Raw genomic sequence first — 15,000 nt, forward strand, 5'->3', positions numbered from 1 at the left:
CACACACAAGCATGCACACACATACATACACATACACACACACACACAAGCATGCACACACATACATACACACACACACAAGCATGCACACACACACACACACACAAGCATGCACACACACAAACAAGCATGCACACACATACACACAAGCATGCACACACACACAAGCATGCACACACATACATACACACACACACAAGCATGCACACACACAAACACAAGCATGCACACACACAAACACACACACACACACAGACAAGCACGTACACACACACACACACACACACACGCAAACACACACACACATACACATACGCAAACACACACAAGCACACACATGCACATACACATACACACATTTCACATTTTCACAGTTCATAATAAACAGTGTATCACATGTCCCTATAAATCTTATCATTATGATCATTTTTAGGGATTAAATCCTCATCATCATTTCATGTTTTTTTCAGATTTTAGGATCAAACTCGGTCTGAAAGATGAGTGAGAGGTGTGTATCTGTACAGTGAGAGGTGTGTATCTGTACAGTGAGAGGTGTGTATCTGTACAGTGAGAGTGAGAGGTGTGTATCTGTACAGTGAGAGTGAGAGGTGTGTATCTGTACAGTGAGAGTGAGAGGTGTGTATCTGTACAGTGAGAGTGAGAGGTGTGTATCTGTACAGTGAGAGTGAGAGGTGTGTATCTGTACATTGAGAGTGAGAGGTGTGTATCTGTACAGTGAGAGTGAGAGGTGTGTATCTGTACAGTGAGAGGTGTGTATCTGTACAGTGAGAGTGAGAGGTGTGTATCTGTACAGTGAGAGGTGTGTATCTGTACAGTGAGAGTGAGAGGTGTGTATCTGTACAGTGAGAGGTGTGTATCTGTACAGTGAGAGTGAGAGGTGTGTATCTGTACAGTGAGAGGTGTGTATCTGTACAGTGAGAGTGAGAGGTGTGTATCTGTACAGTGAGAGTGAGAGGTGTGTATCTGTACAGTGAGAGGGAGAGGTGTGTATCTGTACAGTGAGAGGGAGAGGTGTGTATCTGTACAGTGAGAGGTGTGTATCTGTACAGTGAGAGGTGTGTATCTGTACAGTGAGAGGTGTGTATCTGTACAGTGAGAGGGAGAGGTGTGTATCTGTACAGTGAGAGTGAGAGGTGTGTATCTGTACAGTGAGAGGTGTGTATCTGTACAGTGAGAGGTGTGTATCTGTACAGTGAGAGTGAGAGGTGTGTATCTGTACATTGAGAGTGAGAGGTGTGTATCTGTACAGTGAGAGTGAGAGGTGTGTATCTGTACAGTGAGAGTGAGAGGTGTGTATCTGTACAGTGAGAGGTGTGTATCTGTACAGTGAGAGGTGTGTATCTGTACATTGAGAGGTGTGTATCTGTACATTGAGAGTGAGAGGTGTGTATCTGTACAGTGAGAGGTGTGTATCTGTACATTGAGAGTGAGAGGTGTGTATCTGTACATTGAGAGGTGTGTATCTGTACAGTGAGAGGTGTGTATCTGTACATTGAGAGGTGTGTATCTGTACAGTGAGAGTGAGAGGTGTGTATCTGTACAGTGAGAGTGAGAGGTGTGTATCTGTACAGTGAGAGGTGTGTATCTGTACAGTGAGAGGTGTGTATCTGTACATTGAGAGTGAGAGGTGTGTATCTGTACAGTGAGAGGTGTGTATCTGTACAGTGAGAGTGAGAGGTGTGTATCTGTACAGTGAGAGGTGTGTATCTGTACAGTGAGAGGTGTGTATCTGTACAGTGAGAGGTGTGTATCTGTACATTGAGAGTGAGAGGTGTGTATCTGTACATTGAGAGTGAGAGGTGTGTATCTGTACAGTGAGAGGTGTGTATCTGTACAGTGAGAGTGAGAGGTGTGTATCTGTACAGTGAGAGTGAGAGGTGTGTATCTGTACAGTGAGAGGTGTGTATCTGTACAGTGAGAGTGAGAGGTGTGTATCTGTACAGTGAGAGTGAGAGGTGTGTATCTGTACAGTGAGAGTGAGAGGTGTGTATCTGTACAGTGAGAGTGAGAGGTGTGTATCTGTACATTGAGAGTGAGAGGTGTGTATCTGTACATTGAGAGTGAGAGGTGTGTATCTGTACATTGAGAGTGAGAGGTGTGTATCTGTACAGTGAGAGTGAGAGGTGTGTATCTGTACAGTGAGAGGTGTGTATCTGTACAGTGAGAGTGAGAGGTGTGTATCTGTACAGTGAGAGGTGTGTATCTGTACAGTGAGAGTGAGAGGTGTGTATCTGTACAGTGAGAGGTGTGTATCTGTACAGTGAGAGTGAGAGGTGTGTATCTGTACAGTGAGAGGTGTGTATCTGTACAGTGAGAGTGAGAGGTGTGTATCTGTACAGTGAGAGGTGTGTATCTGTACAGTGAGAGGTGTGTATCTGTACAGTGAGAGGTGTGTATCTGTACAGTGAGAGTGAGAGGTGTGTATCTGTACAGTGAGAGTGAGAGGTGTGTATCTGTACAGTGAGAGGTGTGTACCTGTACAGTGAGAGGTGTGTATCTGTACAGTGAGAGGTGTGTATCTGTACAGTGAGAGTGAGAGGTGTGTATCTGTACAGTGAGAGTGAGAGGTGTGTATCTGTACAGTGAGAGTGAGAGGTGTGTATCTGTACAGTGAGAGGTGTGTATCTGTACAGTGAGAGTGAGAGGTGTGTATCTGTACAGTGAGAGTGAGAGGTGTGTATCTGTACAGTGAGAGTGAGAGGTGTGTATCTGTACATTGAGAGTGAGAGGTGTGTATCTGTACAGTGAGAGGTGTGTATCTGTACAGTGAGAGTGAGAGGTGTGTATCTGTACAGTGAGAGTGAGAGGTGTGTATCTGTACAGTGAGAGGTGTGTATCTGTACAGTGAGAGTGAGAGGTGTGTATCTGTACAGTGAGAGTGAGAGGTGTGTATCTGTACAGTGAGAGTGAGAGGTGTGTATCTGTACAGTGAGAGGTGTGTATCTGTACAGTGAGAGTGAGAGGTGTGTATCTGTACAGTGAGAGGTGTGTATCTGTACAGTGAGAGTGAGAGGTGTGTATCTGTACATTGAGAGTGAGAGGTGTGTATCTGTACAGTGAGAGGTGTGTATCTGTACAGTGAGAGTGAGAGGTGTGTATCTGTACAGTGAGAGTGAGAGGTGTGTATCTGTACAGTGAGAGTGAGAGGTGTGTATCTGTACAGTGAGAGTGAGAGGTGTGTATCTGTACAGTGAGAGGTGTGTATCTGTACAGTGAGAGTGAGAGGTGTGTATCTGTACATTGAGAGTGAGAGGTGTGTATCTGTACAGTGAGAGGTGTGTATCTGTACAGTGAGAGTGAGAGGTGTGTATCTGTACAGTGAGAGTGAGAGGTGTGTATCTGTACAGTGAGAGTGAGAGGTGTGTATCTGTACAGTGAGAGGTGTGTACCTGTACAGTGAGAGGTGTGTACCTGTACAGTGAGAGTGAGAGGTGTGTATCTGTACAGTGAGAGTGAGAGGTGTGTATCTGTACAGTGAGAGTGAGAGGTGTGTATCTGTACAGTGAGAGGTGTGTATCTGTACAGTGAGAGGTGTGTATCTGTACAGTGAGAGGTGTGTATCTGTACAGTGAGAGTGAGAGGTGTGTATCTGTACAGTGAGAGTGAGAGGTGTGTATCTGTACAGTGAGAGGTGTGTATCTGTACAGTGAGAGTGAGAGGTGTGTATCTGTACAATGAGAGGTGTGTATCTGTACAGTGAGAGGTGTGTATCTGTACAGTGAGAGTGAGAGGTGTGTATCTGTACAGTGAGAGGTGTGTATCTGTACAGTGAGAGGTGTGTATCTGTACAGTGAGAGTGAGAGGTGTGTATCTGTACAGTGAGAGGTGTGTATCTGTACAGTGAGAGGTGTGTATCTGTACAGTGAGAGTGAGAGGTGTGTATCTGTACAGTGAGAGGTGTGTATCTGTACAGTGAGAGTGAGAGGTGTGTATCTGTACAGTGAGAGGTGTGTATCTGTACAGTGAGAGTGAGAGGTGTGTATCTGTACAGTGAGAGGTGTGTATCTGTACATTGAGAGTGAGAGGTGTGTATCTGTACAGTGAGAGGTGTGTATCTGTACAGTGAGAGTGAGAGGTGTGTATCTGTACAGTGAGAGTGAGAGGTGTGTATCTGTACATTGAGAGTGAGAGGTGTGTATCTGTACAGTGAGAGTGAGAGGTGTGTATCTGTACAGTGAGAGGTGTGTATCTGTACATTGAGAGTGAGAGGTGTGTATCTGTACAGTGAGAGGTGTGTATCTGTACAGTGAGAGTGAGAGGTGTGTATCTGTACAATGAGAGGTGTGTATCTGTACAGTGAGAGGTGTGTATCTGTACATTGAGAGTGAGAGGTGTGTATCTGTACAGTGAGAGGTGTGTATCTGTACAATGAGAGGTGTGTATCTGTACAGTGAGAGGTGTGTATCTGTACAGTGAGAGTGAGAGGTGTGTATCTGTACAGTGAGAGTGAGAGGTGTGTATCTGTACAGTGAGAGGTGTGTATCTGTACATTGAGAGGTGTGTATCTGTACAGTGAGAGGTGTGTATCTGTACAGTGAGAGGTGTGTATCTGTACAGTGAGAGTGAGAGGTGTGTACCTGTACAGTGAGAGTGAGAGGTGTGTACCCGTCTCGGTTCTGTGGGTGTTCTGGGTCGAACCGGTGCTCTGTGTGTCGCATGAACGGAGGCTTGAGCACATAACCACAACGTGCATTCTGACTGAAGAGACCATCGTTCAGGTCCATCTCTACGCCGGCCGTCTGGAAATTCAGAGCCACTGAGGGACGATAATCATGTGAGTTTATAGTGCTAGATACAGGGTCATAAAAAATCACGAGTTCTAGCATCTCTTGGACTGTGGATGTCATTAAATCATCATCCTTGTGAAATTTTCTCTGGAGGGAGTTCGGACAGGACCACGGCTACTGAGCTGGACTCACCGATTTGGCACCCTGCGTTCCACATCTCCTGTGGGTTAAAGTTGGAGGAGTCGGTCCTCAGGCCACTGGGGTAAATCCGGGTCAGCTGGCGGGCGTTATGAAGCACAAACTCCGCTCCTGTTACAGGGGACGACAGAAATTTAATAAAATATTGAGACATTTATTTGTTGAAAAGCAAAAATATAATCTTTTGTCTCTCTGAATCATAAACACAGTGTGTTTAAATATTGAGTATGTTTTTGTCTTGTCCAGTTTTTAATCCATTTCACCTCCTTCCTTTATGTGTTTCCTGGCTTTGGACTCGGTGAAGGACGACACGTCGTAGAACCTGGAGTAGACGCGTGAATGTTTGAAGCCGTTGAAGCGCACACTCCTGCAGTACACCACACAGTCCGACAGCTCTTTAGACAAATGCTGTCCTGATTTCTGTACACACACACACATTCAAAAACTTCATGGAGTCATGGAGAATACATATAGTTAATAGTATATAAACAGGTTATTACACTATGTGAAGTGGTTTACTCTAATATACCATAATATACTGTAGATATATTGGTATAATATATAGATTTGTGTGTATTATAGTGGAAAATTGTTTTATAAATTAGTTATTATTACTTCATCATCACAAGGGTTTGTGTAATATATGACTGAGTCACTATAACAAATGTGATATGATGATACACCATATTGCCAAAAGTATTGGGACATCCCTCCAGATCATTGAGTTCAGGTGTTGTTTTTCAGGGGTTGGGCTCGGCTCCTTAGTTCCAGTGAAAGGAACTCTTAATGCTTCAGCTTCATACCAAGACATTTTGGACAATTTCATGCTCTTTGTGGGAACAGTTTGGGGATGACCCCTTCCTGTTCCAACATGACTGCACACCAGTGACCAAAGCAAGGTCCATAAAGACATGGATGAGTGAGTTTGGTGTGGAGGAACTTGACCGGCCTGCACAGAGTCCTGACCTCAACCCCATAGAACACCTTTGGGATGAATTAGAGTGGAGACTGTGAGCCAGACCTTCTCGTCCAACATCAGTGCCTGACCTCACAAATGTGCTTCTAGAGGAACGGTCAAAAATTCCCATAAACACACTCCTAAACCTTGTGGAAAGCCTTCCCAGAAGAGTTGAAGCTGTTATAGCTGCAAAGGGCGGGGCAACTCCATATTACATTCATGTGCAGGAAAAGACAGATGTCCCAAAACTTTTGGCAATATAGTGTATGTAAATGTTTTTATAGAATACATAATACATAAATAATCATATAGTATATTAGTAATGTAGTATATGAATATATTATTATATATTTTTCTTTAATCTAGCCATGGGGGTCACAGTCCAGTGACTTCTGTGCCGGTCCCAAGCCCGGATAAATAGAGAAGGTTGGGTCAGGAAGGGCATCCGGCGTAAAACATTGCCAAATTTAACCATGCGAATCGTCAGTACTCTAAATTTCATACCAGATCAGTCGAGGCCCGGGTTAACAATGACCGCCATCGGCGCCGTTGACCTACAGGGAGCTGGTGGAAATTGGGCTACTGTTGGTGGAAGAAGTAGAGGAGGGAGGAGAGTGTGCAGACAGAGAGAGAAGAGGAAAGGTAAGAGTGCTGGACTGAGAATAGGAACTCTGAATGTTGGTACTATGACAGGGAAAGGTAGAGAGCTGGCTGATATGATGGAGAGAAGGAAGGTGGATATACTGTGTGTACAGGAGACCAGGGGGAAGGGGAGCAAGGCTCGTAGTATAGGAGCAGGATTCAAGCTGATTTATTATGGTGTGGATAGTAAGAGAAATGGGGTAGGTGTGGTCCTGAAGGAGGAGTTTGTGAGGAATGTTCTGGAGGTGATGAGTGTGTCAGACAGGGTGATGAGTCTGAAGTTAGAGGTTGAAGGGGTGATGTTGAATGTTGTTAGTGGTTATGCCCCACAGGTAGGTTGAGAGTTAGAGGAGAAAGAGAGATTCTGGAGAGAATTAGATGAGATGATAGAGACTATTCCCACGGGGGAGAGGACATGATACAGAGGACATGGACAGGACTGAAGAGAATAGACAGGAATACAAGGAGTTACAGCACAGAGTGAAGAGGGAGGGGTCTAAGGCCAAGCAGAAGGTGTATGATGAGTTGTACACTAGGTTAGACACTAGAGAAGGAGAGAAGGACTTGTACAGGTTAGCTAGGCAGAGGGATCGAGATGGGAAGGATGTGCAGCAAGTTAGAGTTATTAAGGATAGAGATGGAAAGGTGCTCACAAGTGAGGAGAGTGTACAGAGGAGATGGAAGGAGTACTTTGAAGACCTGAATGAGGAAAATGAGAGGGAAGAAAGAGCAGAAGGGGTGAACTCTGTGGAACAGGAAGTAGATAAGATTAGAAAGGATGAAGTCAGGAAGGCTTTGAAGAGGATGAAAAGTGGAAAGGCAGTTGGTCCTGATGACATCCCGGTGGAGGTCTGGAAGTGTCTAGGAGAGGCGGCAGTGGAATTTTTAACTAGTCTGTTTAACAGGGTTTTAGAGAGTGAGAAGATGCCTGAGGAATGGAGAAGAAGTGTATTAGTGCCGATCTTTAAGAATAAGGGTGACGTGCAGAGTTGCAGCAACTATAGGGAGATAAAGTTGTTGAGCCATACAATGAAGCTCTGGGAAAGAGTAGTGGAAGCTAGGTTAAGGAAGGTAGTGGAAATTTGTGAGCAGCAGTATGGCTTCATGCCCAGAAAGAGCACAACAGATGCAATTTTTGCTCTGAGAATGTTGATGGAGAAGTATAGGGATGGTCAGAGAGAGCTGCACTGTGTGTTTGTAGACTTGGAGAAAGCGTATGACAGGGTGCCAAGAGAAGAGCTGTGGTACTGTATGAGGAAGTCAGGAGTAGCAGAGAAGTATGTCAGAGTGGTGCAGGACATGTATGAGAGGAGCAGGACAGTGGTGAGGTGTGGTGTAGGGCAGACAGAGGAGTTCAGAGTGGAGGTGGGACTGCATCAGGGATCGGCTCTGAGGCCCTTCCTGTTTGCTATGGTGATGGACCAGTTGTCAGAGGAGGTCAGACAGGAGTCTCCTTGGACAATGATGTTTGCAGATGACATTGTGATCTGGAGTGAGAGCAGGGAGCAGGTGGAGGAAAACCCGGAGAGGTGGAGGTTTGCGCTGGAGAGAAGAGGAATGAAAGTCAGTGGTAGTAAGACTGAGTACGTGTGTGTGAATGACAGGGAGGGAAGTGGAACAGTAAGATTACAGGGTGAAGAGGTGAAGAAGGGACAGGAGTTTAAGTTCTTAGGGTCAACAGTCCAGAGTAATGGAGAGTGTGAGAAAGAGGTAAAGAAGCGAGTGCAGGCAGGTTGGAATGGGTGGAGAAAGGTGTCAGGAGTTCTGTGTGATAGAAAAATTTCAGCGAGAATCAAGGGGAAGGTGATACAGGACAGTGGTGAGACCGGCCATGCTGTATGGTTTAGAGACAGTATCACTGAGACAGAGACAGGAGTCAGAGCTGGAGGTAGCAGAGCTGAAGATGTTGAGGTTCTCTTTGGGAGGGACACGGTTGGACAGGATTAGGAACGAGTACATCAGAGGGACAACTCATGTTGGACGTTTGGGGGACAAAGTTAGGGAGGACAGATTAAGATGGTTTGGACATGTCCAGAGGAGGGAGAGTGAGTATATTGGTAGGAGAATGTTGGACATGGAGCTGCCAGGCAGGAGGAAAAGAGGAAGGACAAAGAGGAGGAATATGGATGGAATAAATGAGGAGATGAAGCTAGTGGGTGTAAGTGTTGAGGATGCAGAAGATAGGGATAGGTGGAGAGAGATGATTCGCTGTGGAGACCCCTGAAGGGAAAAGCCCAAAGAAGAAGAAGAAGAAGATTATATATTTTTCTTTCTGTCCAACCATATAAAGCAATTTATTTAAACGAGTTTAGGAGTAATCTTGTGGTAAATAAATACTTTTCTTCCTGAACAGATACCAGGATTTGGTTCTGTATTGACATGAGCTGCTGATATCATGTGTTCTCAGGTTGCATGAGGTTACTGCTGTATTGACATTAATTGGTGTGATCAGGTGACATTGTGTGATGCCGCATTAACACACAGGTGATGTGATGGTGAGATGAGGCTCAGTCATGCAGAGACACGGTGAGGGAACACTGGGATGCTGTGGAGATGAAACTGATCCACTGAACCACAGTCTTTACACACACACACACAAATACCAGGGAGTCTCTACCTGGCACACACACACGCACACAGAGACACACATAGAGACCACGGCCCTTCACCTGGACTAACACACACAGGCCACACCCCCAATACCTGGACTGACATCCTAGAGGCCACGCCCCCTTCAGGGCACAGAGGCTACAGAGAGCAGAGTGTCCTAACCGTTTCTTCATCTAATCTCTCTGTCATCTTCATTTTCCCGGTCTTACCCTCCACCTCTCTACCTTCTCACTTTCGGGCTGTCTTTCTCCGTCCGTCCTTCTTTTTTTATCTCTACCTTCATCTATCTCTGTCTGTACACATAACACCGTCAGTAGATCCCTCTCTCCTCTCATTCTCACACACTCGTCCTCAGTCAGCCTGCTCGCACCGCATCCATCATTCATTACCACGTTTCCACTCGGCTCACCTACACCATAATATACAGAGTGTTTCATAATAGCACAATAAGACAATGAGACAAGAGGACACAGACAGGAAATCCTTCCTGAGACAAGGAGAGAAAATGACGGGGCAAGTAAAATAATTGCTTATAATCCCTTTAATATTGTTTACTACCTTCACTCTAGACTAGTGGACTGAAAGATGGGCCTGAATGCTCTGAGGACACAGCACTAATTTGATTTAGATGATGACAAACTCTTCATGTTGGTGATAAAATAAATGATAATAATATTGTGTGTATGACTGTAACCATTTACGAGCACACACACTATATTGCCAAAGGTTTTGGGAAGTCTGTCTATACATGCACATGAATGTAATATGGAGTTGTCCCGCCCTTTGCAGCTATAACAGCTTCAACTCTTCTGGGAAGGCTTTCCACAAGGTTTAGGAGTGTGTTTATGGGAAATTTTGACCATTCCTCTAGAAGCACATTTGTGAGGTCAGACACTGATGTTGGATGAGAAGGTCTGGCTCACAGTCTCCACTCTAATTCATCCTAAAGGTGTTCTATGGGGTTGAGGTCAGGACTCTGTGCAGGCCGGTCAAGTTCCTCCACACCAAACTCACTCATCCATGTCTTTATGGACCTTGCTTTGGTCACTGGTGTGCAGTCATGTTGGAACAGGAAGGGGTCATCCCCAAACTGTTCCCACAAAGAGCATGAAATTGTCCAAAATGTCTTGGTATGAAGCTGAAGCATTAAGAGTTCCTTTCACTGGAACTAAGGGGCCGAGCCCAGCCCCTGAAAGTAATTATTTGGAGGGGTGTCCCAATACTTTTGACAATATAATGTACCTGAGATGACATCATTGTCCTACTTCAGAAACAAATCAAATTCCTACCTGCTGAGTCTTTTAATAATGAGAACATTCACTATTGAATATATATAAAGCTAACATGCACATGTATTTATATACAGTATATCATGTTTATTTAATTTTTATGGAAGAAGTCTACAGTGCTTTGTAACTGTACATTTTCTGACATCTTCAGGACTGAGGAGTTTTTTATGCTTTCTAAGTAACCCTTTTTTTCTTAAGAAGAAAAAAACGACACTTTTAAAAGAATGAAAAGAGGCTGTTGATAAGGTGTGATAACGAAGGTGAGAACAGGACTGAACTTTTTTTCTGGACATTCTACAACATTACATGCAACTCTAAATAAATAAAAGTATGATGTCATTCATTCATAAATAAAATTGTAATCATTTGCAAATCCCTGTGGTATAAGAGGAACTGAACACATGCTGTTTTAGAAAATAATAACTTCTTAAAACAATAACCTATTATTATTAGCAGTAATAGTAGTAATAGCAGAGCTAGTATTATGAGTATGGTGACCTTGGTTTTGCGGCGCATGCTGTCGTTGTGATGATTCTCTTCTTCAATTTCCACAGGCTCGTCTTCATCGCTCACCTCTGCCCCGAGAGAGTCTTCCACAACACCGCTCAGGTTCCCTTCCAGACCTCCAATCTTCTTCCCCTTCAGCAGGATCTTCCCCCTCAGGTCCTGCACACACACACACACACACACACACACACACACACATACATACAAACACACACTCATGTTTTTTAGAAAACCCTCAAAGAAATAAAACTTCACATGCAGTTTATCTGCAGCTTCTATATACTGAATATTAGTATTGGTTTGTGTGTGTGTTTGCGTGTATGAGTGACTCGCTTAACCTACACTATATCGGCAAAAGTATTGGGACACCCCTCCAGATCATTGAGTTCAGGTGTTGTTTTTCAGGGGTTGGGCTCGGCCCCTTAGTTCCAGTGAAAGGAACTCTTAATGCTTAAGCTTCATACCAAGACATTTTGGACAATTTCATGTTCTTTGTGGGAACAGTTTGGGGATGACCCCTTCCCAGAAGGGGTCAAGCTGGAAAGCCTTCCCAGAAGAGTTGAAGCTGTTATAACTGTAAAGGGCGGGGCAACTCCATATTACATTCATGTGCATGTAAAGGAAGGCATTCCAAAACTTTTGGCAATATAGTGTATGATTTGAGAGCCTGATTTGATGGTTAGAAAGAACAGTTTGATCAGTCTGGTAAAATACTATTCATACAGTATGTCGTGTAAAGCACAAACAAAACACAGAAGAGATACTGGCTGTTGTGGGAAGGATGTTTATACTATCATTTCACCTGATCAATGTCTTTTGGAACAATCGGTAAGATGTATGTGTGTGTGTGTGTGTGTACAATAATGCATGTGTGTTAATAATTCAGTGTGTTACCAAATGGAGCAGATCAGAGAAGGGAAAAGTGAGTGCCGAGGTGTATAGCGAGAACATGTTCTTTTTGTTCCATAAGCACAGTGCGGTGTGTGTGTGTGTGTGTGTGAGACCTCAGGTGAGGGTGGATCACAGCTGGCTTTGCCCCGCAGGGTGTTCCTAAGCAGTTTCTCTCCCAGGATGTGTGTGAGATGACGAGCCATGACTCTCTGCTGCTCCACACTGCAGTGGTTCTCTATGGACAGGATCACTGGGTACTCAGATGCCTGTACACACACACACACACACACATATGTAGAATATATATATATATATATATATATAACACACACACACAAATATATATATATATATATGTGTGTGTGTGTGTGAATAAGTGATGAAGAGAAAGGATACACCTGACAACACACACTAGCAGCCAGAGAGCAGTTGGTAAGGACATATCACTTTACATTCTCACACACACACACACACACACACCTAGTGGCAAGAGGGCGATGTGCCATGACACAAAGTTCAACTTTGCACTGGCACAGCAAGGCAGTTGTGTGCAGGAACATTTACACACACACACACACACACACCAGTAATCCTATCTTTGAGTAGTATTTCCATCTACTTGTCTATTAACGTCGCTAAATGATGCTACACCCACACCTAACCCTAACCCCGAGCCTTAGCCGTTATTCACCTTGCTCTGAGACCTATACCTAACATCTAAACCCCTCACTATTAACCTCAACCTCTGTAGATAAAAGGAAAGAGGGGTTTTTAAATGGAATATCTACCTGCAGAAACAAACACATTATATCTACAAGTGGAATCACTACCTACACAAGTACTCTAATAGAGTCTACCACTGGGACACTGTAAGGAAAGAGAGAGAGAGAGAGAGAGAGAGAGAGGGAGAGAGAGAGAAAAATGAAAGTGAAATGTCTGTGACGTACTACAAAGGCGTAGTTGCCTAAGACAGTGACGACATCTTTGAAGAGAATCTTGGAGGTCAGAGTGTGTCCGTGATAAACAATTGGTTCTCCATTCTGACCATCCCAGCAATCCACTTCTACACAGCGACAGCCACGCTTCAGAGCCCTAACACACACACACACACACACACCATAAAGAATTTTAAATAAAGAGTAGAATAAAAGAGCTGGTCCTCATATGTGGAAGGTTCTGCAGTGTGTAACCTGATGTATCCCTCGACACTGCTGTGTCCCCGTAGCTGGTCCTCCAGCAGGTAGGTGTTGTGGGAGGAGGAGATGAAGTAATGGCACAGAGGCTGGCTCATGTCCTGGTAGAGCTGCTGCATGGCTGGGTTAAAAATCGAGCCTTCGGACGAGACGAGATACATCAGCAAGCCGTCGATCGTCATGGCCTGCCGCTGCTTAGCTGTGGATGGAGGATTAAAGTGTCGTTAGACATAAATACTGATTTATATGCCAGTGTTTAAACAACTATTGGGAATAATAATAAGAGATCCAAGAGCCATATCTTCATCCATTCATTTCAATTTAGATCCAAAACTCTGACTTTCAAAAGAGGTCTATTTTATCTTATTTAAAGTTTCACTAGACTGAGCTGGTGATGAAAATAAATACAGTTAGATAACACAGAATTATTAAAAGATTAAAGATACCAACACGCAGACAATAAAGGGGGTGTTTTTGTATCAGTGTACCTGCTTCAGAAGGCTCGTAGCGCTGGATGAGCTCGAAGGCGTGCTGCTGTGTGTCGTCCTGCTCCAGCTGTCCCTCCTGCAGGAACTTTTCCAGTTCTCGCACTGAGAGCGTCTGACCGTCTGTGGAGAAATCCCGGAAGATGGCGAGGACTTCCTCCCTCTGGGTCAGCATTTTATAGAACAACACAAACTCATCGTCTTCCAGAGTGCCCGACTCCGATTTATCCGCCATCTACAGAGCCACAAAGCACCGACTTCAGTGAAAATAACTCCTGCTGAAAGGAGACTGTATTTAATGGATTATGAGTGGGTTATGTCAGCAGGAATTTATAATATTTATGTGAATCTATTTGTGTTTAGCTTCTAAAAACAATCACACAGAAAACATTCAATCGCATGCAAAACGGCGCTTCAAAGCACAGATGGATAATGACTCAGAACATACCACAAAACAAACTCAGGAGCTTCTTAAGGCAAAGAAATAAAATATTCTCAAATGGCCATGTCAGCCACCTGACCTCAACCCAACTGAGCTCACTTTCCACTCACTGGAGACAAAAGTGAAGGCAGAAAGTCCCACAAACAAGCAGCAGCTGGAGGTCTGTCAAAGCATGGAGAAACCTCAGCATTTGGTGATCTGCCAGACTTCAGGCAGTCCAGTATTAAAAATAATCTTCATAATTATATTAGTTTGTCCAATTACTTTTGAGTCTGTGAAAATTGATGGACTATGCAGAAAGACTATGTGCTTTTATTAAAACCATGGAATGAAACTGAAAATCTCCACAATTACAGAAACTGGGTCACTGGTCACATACGCAGAGCCAGACTGTACGTATACAAAAGTGTGTGTTTTTACTTTCACCTTTAATTTGAACTTTAAATCATCTAGCTACTTGTCTATGGATGCTCTCCAGCTTAACGTTACACAAACACAACATATGCCAACGTCTCTAATTCTGACGTGGCCCACTGACGGTGAGGCCACGTCTTCTGACTTTAACACTGCGTGTTACAGAACTTTGTTGTTTGTTACCGTAAAGAGGCGCAGCGCGTGGTGCTCGTTCATGTCCATGTTCATCATCTTCAGCAAGTCTCTGACCTCCTTAAAGTTCATCCTACCGTCTCCGTTCTTATCCGCCTTCTTGAACCAGTCACAGATCCACCTGGGCATCATGGTTAAGACACGACACACACATCAAACATTGTGTACCTACAGTAAGTATGTGTGTTATACTTTACTGCACTTCCACCATACTTGTCTGTAAAGTTTCCACATTTTTCATGTTATGCTAGCACCAAGCTAACAGCGTTGTTGGGCAGTAACTTCTGGAGTCACGCACATGCTGTATAAACAGTAACAAATAAACACATTTGTTTACTTCCAGGCCCAACGCTAAAATTAGAATGTAACCTCATAAAATAACTTCTCTTTTACTAAACGTTTTTGAAGGATACTGGTCCAGCTTCTCCCTC

The 15,000-nt window shown here is 44.0% G+C and overlaps 1 protein-coding gene across 3 annotated transcripts in view; it reads right to left on the bottom strand.

The window, feature by feature from the left end:
• plcd4a (phospholipase C, delta 4a) overlaps positions 1-15,000 on the bottom strand; it is a 32,827-nt gene that overhangs the window by 8,898 nt on the left and 8,929 nt on the right. For all 3 annotated transcript variants that reach the window (XM_058381511.1, XM_058381512.1, XM_058381514.1), the window contains 10 exons: positions 14,983-15,000; positions 14,561-14,690; positions 13,525-13,756; positions 13,034-13,235; positions 12,791-12,935; positions 11,957-12,109; positions 10,944-11,111; positions 5,210-5,366; positions 4,941-5,057; positions 4,599-4,777 (listed from right to left, as the gene is read on the bottom strand). The exon at positions 14,983-15,000 is cut by the window's right edge and continues 211 nt beyond it. In XM_058381511.1, the coding sequence (XP_058237494.1) occupies positions 4,599-4,777; positions 4,941-5,057; positions 5,210-5,366; positions 10,944-11,111; positions 11,957-12,109; positions 12,791-12,935; positions 13,034-13,235; positions 13,525-13,756; positions 14,561-14,690; positions 14,983-15,000 (1,501 nt within the window). The remainder of the gene's footprint in view (positions 1-4,598; positions 4,778-4,940; positions 5,058-5,209; positions 5,367-10,943; positions 11,112-11,956; positions 12,110-12,790; positions 12,936-13,033; positions 13,236-13,524; positions 13,757-14,560; positions 14,691-14,982) is intronic.

Source organism: Hemibagrus wyckioides, linkage group LG27, assembly GCF_019097595.1.
Source record: "Hemibagrus wyckioides isolate EC202008001 linkage group LG27, SWU_Hwy_1.0, whole genome shotgun sequence".
NCBI lineage: Eukaryota > Metazoa > Chordata > Actinopteri > Siluriformes > Bagridae > Hemibagrus > Hemibagrus wyckioides.